Below are 8784 nucleotides of genomic sequence, written 5' to 3'. Positions count from 1 at the left end.
AGATTAACCTTCAGGGTGGATATAGCTTGCTCACACCGATGACCTATCCATGTCATCATTTACCCAGAATGCTTTGCGTGTAAATAAAATGGCTCCGTCCGTGTTAAAATATTTTATTTAAAAATTATAAAACTAAACAGCCTACAGTATTTTTACAGTCTTTGTTGTACAGTTAAAATATATGTTTATCAAAAAAAGTCTAATGTTGCAACTAATCGTGGATCCCTTTAAAGAGAGAGTTCAGATCTTTTAAAGGGGGATTCTGTGGGAAGCTTTGGAACAATTAATATCTTACCTGTCGTAGAAGGACCTCAGTTTTGAGCAATGGTTTAATACTGATTAAACAGCTAGTTCAGGTGGAGACTATAGTAAACACACAATATTCCACAGCTGTTTGAGCAAATATTAAGTTTATTTAAAAAAGAAATGCCCATTTGTATTTTCACACATATGTTCAAAGTTTATCTGCAAATAAACATTTTTTCTTTTACTATTTTTTTCCCCTTTTTCCTGTTCAGGTGGGTGAGGGAGTTTTTAAATGAAGAGAACAAAGGTCTGGATGTGCTGGTGGAATACCTTTCTTTTGCACAGTACGCCGTCACGTAAGTCTCCACACACTCCCCAGCTTCCCCGTGTCGTTTCTTTTATACGCGCAGAACTCCCAGTCGAAACAACGGCACCATTCTGCACAGCGCCTGACGCATCTCCACACAGCGCCAGCACCGCCGTCACTGCCGCCAGAAACATTGAGTCACTTGTGGTCCATTGCGGACAGATTGTGAATTATAGCAGCCGTATGCTCCTATTCATGAACCGACTCTGTGATTATTAGTCATTCTTAAGCCTGGGTCCAAAGAGTCTCAGGGTAAAGTTTTTAATTCACCCTTTAACATCAGTGTGTATTATTACAGTCTGTCCACATTATGGATGGTCAGCTATAAAGTAGTGTTTATGCAGTCAAAGTCAAGAAAAGGACTCATTTAAAAGCTAAACTGCCAAACACAACAAAACATTAGCTTTATTTCCTGTTCCCAGTGTTCTAATGGACATAGCCACTGTGGCGTCACCTCTTAGGTTACAAAATAGCACATTAAATCCTCAAGACTGTCATTTAATCATAGCCATGTTGTGTTTGTGTAACCAGAGGTGATTGTATTTGACTAATGATGGGTTATTCTTTCTTTTAAAGGAACATATTTAAAAAAGAACAACTTTTCTGTTCTTAAGAGCATATAATTTGGTCAGGATTGCCAACGTCTTGGAAACTCAAGCACTGTTGTTACGTGCTGTATTTCTGTAAATGTCATTGCTAAAAAATTAACAGAGAAGCTAATATTTTTGAAGACAATAAAACTTCCTGTCCGACAGGAGCTTCTGACAATTTAAAATGCAAAGAAATAAATTCAGAATTAAGCCCGGGAATGACGGAGACAGAAAACCTCATTTTAAAATAACGTGAAATAGTAAAATGTGCTATGATAAAAGTTTTTTTTTTGCTGAAAGTATTCCAAACTGTAAGGCTGTAGGTTTAAGTGTTTCCTTGTTGCTGCAGCTACGACGGCGACTGTTTGGAGAACGCCATGGAGGCTGCGATGGACAAGTCGAAGTCCTGGAGTCACTCTATAGAGGACCTGCACAGAGGAGGCACCCTGCCGTCCCCCCTCACAGGAAACGGCATCACCCGAGCAGGGCGGCATTCCACAATCCGGTACGGTGACGTCCTGCGTTGACGTCCACGCTCTGCAACTCTTAGTTTATTTTTCAGCTTTTTTTCATTAGCGTTCGTCTTTCTTTTCTTCGTGTTTCTCTGAAGCCGTATAATTATTTTAAGAAGTCACACTTTTCATATGACGCCTCAGCTGCCTCTTTGTGTAGTCATGAGGTCTGTAAGACTTTAAATATCTTAAGACACATTCAGGCTGGAAAACCTTTTGTCTGGAAATGCCCCTTTTTATTTTTTTTAAGGTTTTCAAACTCATGATTATGAGAAATGACTGACAACTCTTCACGTGATACAGATCTTAAAAACTACGCAAACACTTGTAACTTGTGTTTTTCTTTGTTCTTTATTTGTGGACAGTTGCACCTGTTATTAATTGTGCTGTTATTAATTGTTGCTTTCAAGCACGCCAAGTGACATTGACTGTCTCCTCTGTTCTGTCCTCATCTCCATCCGAAGTCATCTGCTCTTTTGTACGCCGCTCCTCGACAGCAGGCAGGTCGCAGCTCCGCTCGGCTGCTTCGCAGTCGTCTCTGTGCCCCTCTTAAGATGCACGCTTAAAGCGGAGGGCCGAGTCTCGCACATGCGTTCCCGTACACGGCCCTCCTGCCTCATTGTACTTTGTGCCACCCTGGTAGAGCTGCCTGGTTTATTTGTGCTGCTGTCTGTGTCTGCCATGTGAATTATTTGTACTGCCAGCCTGCAGCAACCCCCCTCTGCGTCGGCTCCTGGGCCCCGAGACTGAAATCTCCTTCCCTTTTGGAGCAAAAGGGTTGTTTTCTCCCACTCGCTGCTCCTGCCTCTTGTTTTCTTCTGCTGCTTGTGAGGTTCCCTAAATGCCATTCTCTGCTGAGTGTAGCCTAGATTCTGCAGCAGCCATAAAGAAGCTGAATGTCAGGATAAAATGTACAGATGGAACCAGCAGCTTTCGAAGAATTTCTGTATTTTGGATATACTGTATTTTATGAAAATAGACCAAATTTACTTGCAAAATACAGTATTACTTTATTAGTCTTAACTTCCACTATACATAAAAAATCCACTATAAAAAATACCATTTCATAGTTAGAAAACTACGGAGCCATTTTGATTTGGCCATTTTTGTTCTTAAACCATTTTTATGATGTTTCCATGTCAGTTTTTCATCAATCATGTCACCTAGAAACTTCACTTCACTGACTCTACAGATGTCTACATCATCAATTTTAAATGAAACATCTATAGTTTTCTTATTGTTACAGAAAATCATATAATTTGTCTTGTCCAAGTTCAATGATAATTTATTTAGTTGAAACCAACTTTGTATTTTCACAAATTCTGTCTGTACTTTCTCCAACATTTGTTTTATATCTTTACCGGAACAAAAGAATGTTGTATCATCAGCAAATAGGACACACCAAAAAAAGATCCGACACATTTACCAAATCGTTCACATACAAAATAAATAACTTAGGTCCGAGATTGGAACCCTGTGGCACTCCACATGAGATGTAGTAGTATTAATAATAACAATAACAATAATAATAATAATAATTACATTACATATCAGCATATCATCTAATTCATACTGAGCCCGCAAGGGGACATGGGGGCTTTCTTTTCGTTTTGCGTTCACACACAAAAGTATTGCGTTACCTCGCAATACCTTTTGCGTTCCCTCGCAAAAGTCGTTAAACACTGTTGTGCCTGCCGGTTTATTAACAAACTCACATGTTTACCATTAGCGAGTTAGCCTACTGCTTTAATTCAGCTTCAGAATAAATATATCACACAGCCACGCATGGAAGTATGTCATATACCGATATTTTAACACAGTGCAGCCACGCAACATCAACGTCAATTTCATGAACTTGTGGCGACACATCCTGTTTTGGTAACCGGATGTTTCAAAATAAAAGTGATTTAATTCAGTTCATATACAAAACAAACTTTTGCATGGGAGTGCAAAACAATTTTGCGAAGTAACGCAAAAAGTTTTGCGAGGTAACGCAAAGATATTGCGAGGTAACGCAAAAGTATTGCGAAGTAACGCAAAGATATTGCGAGGTAACGAAAAAGTATTGCGTGAGAACGCAGAAGAAAAAAAAACCCATGTCCACTCGCAGGCTCCGTAGAAAAACCCCATTGCAAGTGCACAAATTTACCAGATAAATTTACGTCGTTATACCGTCCCGATATATTTGCTCCAAACTTATTTGTGCTAAACTTTCCTTTAGGATCCTAGATGTGATTTTTCATAAATATCCAAACATGTTTTTTGAGCTTATTGAGTTGCTTAATTCCAATAGCGTTTTCATATAGCAACCTCCGCTTTTATCCAGTTAACCTGGGACTGGGAAAAGATAGGCTTTGCTGTGTGCATTTCTAACCACAAAATGGTCTATTGCTTAGTTAGTTTATTAACCCTTCTGCTTTTATTTGCATTTTTGGCTCTAGAAAACTCCACAACTAGTTCTTGAAGTCAAACTAAGTCTTGTCTCTGTGTCCTCTTCAAACTGCCATCTTATAGGACATCGAGCGCACTGAACTGTCCAAAATGTTCTCAGATGAGACGGTATGTCCAAAGAGTTAGGAGTCATATAACATGTAGATGTGTCAGTCCTGCACTTGTATAGCCTGTAGTTGTAGTTCTAGAATGTGTTGTCGCTCTGTGGTGCACTTAATGTTTTACTTGTTAAAGTCTCGATTTGTGGAAATGGACTGGTTGTTTAGGTCTTGTACTTTTGTTTTCAAACTTAAGATGCGTAACTGCAGCTGTGAACGTATTTCTTTCATGAGTCAATATCCTTTCACAGCTTGAAAGAAAAGTTTTAATTCTTGTTTACGCCTTGAATGCTGTAGCTTTGCTACTTTTTGTTTGTTCTTACACTAAATTATATTGTAGTTATTACAGTTATCCAAAATTGGTCCATTTTTGAAGATTTTATTTTCTTTTAAATGTCTTTCTTCTAATAAACAGGCTAAAGTGTAGCTGTTTTAGTTCATAACTATACATGTCAACCCCTTTGGGGCGTTTATTAGGACCCTCGAAAAAGGAGCAAGGGAAGGCAGGTGGGGAACTTATTTTATTTTTATTTCAGCTGCATCTTAGTTCGTATGTTGATTAATTGTAAGCAGGAAACTCCTGGAAAGAACAGTTTGKGGATCATTTTTCTCTCTGTGCACCAGCTTGGTTCAGTTCTATCAGGACGAGTCTCATGAATCGTTTGCATTTATTTTTAGCAGCTTATTTTAAGCACTTTCTTTTATTTTCTGCAGATTCATTTATCTAAACACTAAAATAAGGCCCAAGTTTGTTGTTAATAAGGCCTTAAATATCACTGCTTAACCATGTGTGTCCCGAAATGGCCTCTTTAAAAAAAAAAAAGACAAAACAAACACACCCAGACGCAGTTCTGATTCACAGAGGTCACGCCTGCGGGCCGGCAGGCTGACAGAACCCAGCATGTCTAACAGTCACCTGAAGAAACGTTTTTTCCACAGAAATCGGACTCATAATTGAAGAATGTGAGGATAATGTGGATATAAACAGTTTTGCTCTGAATGGATCAGCAATTCTGCTGCTCCAGAATTTTTTTTGTCCACATTAACCTGCACAACCACTGCGCTGCATTCAAATGACTGGCAGCTGTTGTGTTATTCAGAATGAGATCTCTGTGAAGGGCGTCGACTTAAAACAACTGTAGCGAACATGAATGACAGATTATATAGCTTTTGTTTTGTGTTGTTAAAAAGCACCGTGGCACTTTGATGTTTATCAAGAAGACATTGTGTTTCTTGTTTACTCACTCACACACCGTATTTTCTTTCTTCCTAACTTCTTTGCGTGTGTTTTTTATGATTATTTTTTACAGCAGCAACACACTGCCGAGCCGGAGAACACTGAAAAACTCCCGACTGGTCTGCAAGAAAGATGACGTTCACGTCTGCATCATGTGCCTACGCGCCATCATGAACTACCAGGTGAGCCCCTCTGTAGTCCACAGGGGGGCACCCACAGTGACAGCGTGACCTTTTTGGACTGAAGCGCAACCATCTATCTGAAGCCAAATTCAATTTTCTCCACTGCTGGCTCTCCATGGTTTATTTATTAGCTGGGAGAACTCACTGGTTCCTCGTTTGTTTGTTTTTTTTCTGTTCATTAACTTATTTGTCTCTGTCTCTTCCCCCTTTTTATTGTTTCTCTCCCAGTATGGCTTCAACATGGTCATGTCACACCCACACGCTGTGAATGAAATTGCACTAAGTCTCAACAATAAAAACCCAAGGTAAGTTCAAAACAGAAGCTGACAAATCACTTGGACTGACATCCCTAAAGAAGCATTAGTCTCAACGTAGCTGCAGCCTGAAGCAGAGTGAGTGTTTCTGACGCGCTGAGACATTCAGAAGGACTGGTGAAAGCACCGCCGGCTCACTCCACTGAGTCCGAGACCAGAAACACTCTGGTGTGTGTGTGTGTGTGTGTGTGTGTGTGTGTGTGGATGCTTGTGGTTTCAGACCATGCCTAAAGGTAAAAAGGTTGTCCTGAGAAGTGAATGTGAGACCACTTCACATCACCTGTCACATTCAGTCTCATCCAGGCAAAGAAGTGCTGAGTCACTGAAGTGAAAACGGCACCRCAAACACACTTAAACACTCCAAAACATGAGCTAGTGTTCTAAATCTCAAATTCTCCTTGTTATTAGTTTGAATATTTGTAAAGATTATGCAGAATTATTATATTCAGCTTTTTGAACGGCTTCGATTTGGAGAAATAGTGGTTAGTTCTGACCGGATCGACAAGCTAATGGCTAGTGCAATTATGGCCAAGAACAAAGGGGAGTTCTGCTTCCCTGAGATGACTGCAATTTTATAAACCTGACTAATATCTATGGATATTTAAAAGCTCAAATAGCAACAGCAGCAGCTAGCTTTAGCCTGTTTGGTTCACTCTAAGGAACCTTTGATAAAAACATTTTCTCTGCCTTGGTCTTGACCCATCTCAGACTAGCCATTAGCTTGTCAATATGGATTAAAATAAATTATTTTCCTAAACTAATGTTTAAACTCCTATCTACAACAGGTGAGATAATAATTGTTCTCTTATTCATGAACTTTTACTTCAAAAGGCCTGAACCATCAATTTAGCTGCAATAAACAGTGTAGCTGTCGTAATTACGTGTAGATTCATGCTCCCAAATCGTTTCAGTGATGATGTGATGTTAAATTACATTTCCTGCATCGTTCTTTGCTCTGTGTTTTAAGTATAGGCCTCCTGCAGCGCTCTTATGGCTCTCATGTCCTCACCATTTCTGCTTTGACTTTCTCTGTGGTTTACAGAACTAAAGCTCTGGTTTTGGAGCTCCTGGCGGCAGTTTGTCTCGTCAGAGGAGGCCACGAAATCATTCTCTCTGCGTTCGACAACTTTAAAGAGGTACGACCTGCGCCGAAAAGGTGAACCAGGGGGGCGGCGGGGGAACCAGTGTGTCCTTACATTCCAAACTGCGCTTTCAGACAAGGACTCAGCCTCTGGGAAATGCTTCTCCAGCAGATTCCTCCTCTCTTCAAAGGGGTCCGCATCCTCTKGTCGACAGATTAGAGGCACCCGTTCAAAGGTGTAACGTGGGCCGGCCCCCGAGCAGCCRTCAGAGAAAACCGTCCCGTACGTGTTAAGATTTGTCAGGCTCGTCGAAGCTGCAAACAGCAAGGATGGCTGATGTGAAAGATAGCCTCTGTTGACCCCTCGCCTGTCTGGACGAGGCGTTCTGCCTGCTAGACGGAAGAGTGGGAGCTAAAAACACGACCTCRTTTTGTAGCGTTAAAAACCTAAGGCGACTGCGGTTTATGTAATATTTACACCCCTGAATAAAATATTGAGAGTTGCTCTCGGCGACGGTGGCATTAGTGGGGAGAATAAGGCTTTAGCCAGAGCAGAGCTAATCTAATGAGGAGGCAGAGAAAATGTTTCTGATACTATAAACCGCAGCAGGCACGTCGGGATGGAGGCAGATTGATTAATTTTTATCAACAAGTAATGCTATTAGATCTACTTTGCTGAGTTTAATTAGGTGCTTAAAGGAGCTGCAGGCAGAGGCTGGAGGTTTTTGAGTAAACACACTTTTCCTTTTAAATTCTTTAATATACTCTCTCTGCCTCGCTACCCTTTCAGTGACCTGTCAGAACCGCAAAGCATCTTTATCTACTCAGATTTAGTTTTCTGTCTACTTCAAAAAGGCTTATTTTTGTTAAAAGAAATAAAAAAACACCATATCTGAGGTTTGAGTTTCACCCCACAGATGCTGAACATAGAGCTGTAAATAAGATGAAAGCAGCAACGTATGAATAATTTATTCCAACAATAATCTGAAAAATGCTTTTTTTTTTTTTCCACGATCAGAGGAAGTCGTGACGTCTTTATCGGCTGTTTTAATTGCACCGAATGCCGCTGCTGATAAATCAGAGATCTGAAGCTAAAATCACGAGTCGCTTTGTAAAATTTTTTGGTTCGACAATATTCATGCTAATCACCGACTCCATGCGTCGGTTCGCTCCTACAGTGAAAGTGTGCTGTGCTTCGCAGGTTTGCCAGGAGTCCCAGCGGTTCGAGAAGCTTATGGAGTACTTCAAAAACGAGGACAACAACATTGACTTCATGGTGTGTACAAACAAACTCCTAATGACTATCGATTGCGTTTGCAGGGGAACACCACCCAGATCCCTCATCTGACAGGAAATGGCTTGTGAAGCTTTTTTGAGCCCCAGAGGGACGTACTCAGTGTATTCCCTGTTAAGGATGTTTTGGGAAAGCTAAATGAATTAATTAATTTGTGCTAACCCAACCCTACAAATACAACAATACGGAATAAGCAGGCAAACCTTCTTTTCACTTTCAGGATAAAATAATATGATTATTCTGGTTAAGAAAAATTATTATGACTGTGAAGAAAGTACTAATTTGGCAATGCAATGGCTCAGTGGTTCAAGGGTTTTATTCCCAGTGCGGACTAGGGCTGCAACGATTAATCGATTAATCAACGACTAATCGATTATTAAAATAATCGACTAATTTAATAATCGATTAATCG

The 8784-nt window shown here is 40.3% G+C and overlaps 1 protein-coding gene across 14 annotated transcripts in view; it reads left to right on the top strand.

The window, feature by feature from the left end:
* Nucleotides 1-8784, top strand: part of fmnl2a (formin-like 2a) — a 51341-nt gene that overhangs the window by 29326 nt on the left and 13231 nt on the right. For 10 of the 14 annotated variants that reach the window (XM_014030704.1, XM_014030708.1, XM_014030699.1 and 7 more), the window contains exons 5-11: nucleotides 519-602; nucleotides 1553-1708; nucleotides 4230-4274; nucleotides 5575-5683; nucleotides 5912-5988; nucleotides 7040-7133; nucleotides 8280-8354. In XM_014030704.1, coding sequence (XP_013886158.1) covers nucleotides 519-602; nucleotides 1553-1708; nucleotides 4230-4274; nucleotides 5575-5683; nucleotides 5912-5988; nucleotides 7040-7133; nucleotides 8280-8354 — 640 coding nt within the window. The remainder of the gene's footprint in view (nucleotides 1-518; nucleotides 603-1552; nucleotides 1709-4229; nucleotides 4275-5574; nucleotides 5684-5911; nucleotides 5989-7039; nucleotides 7134-8279; nucleotides 8355-8784) is intronic. The other 4 variants (XM_014030713.1, XM_014030702.1, XM_014030710.1 and 1 more) reach the window with 1 other exon arrangement.

The sequence above is a fragment of the Austrofundulus limnaeus genome, unplaced genomic scaffold (genome assembly GCF_001266775.1).
Source record: "Austrofundulus limnaeus strain Quisiro unplaced genomic scaffold, Austrofundulus_limnaeus-1.0 Scaffold1104, whole genome shotgun sequence".
NCBI classification, from domain to species: domain Eukaryota; kingdom Metazoa; phylum Chordata; class Actinopteri; order Cyprinodontiformes; family Rivulidae; genus Austrofundulus; species Austrofundulus limnaeus.
This window is presented reverse-complemented; position numbering and strand designations above follow the sequence as displayed.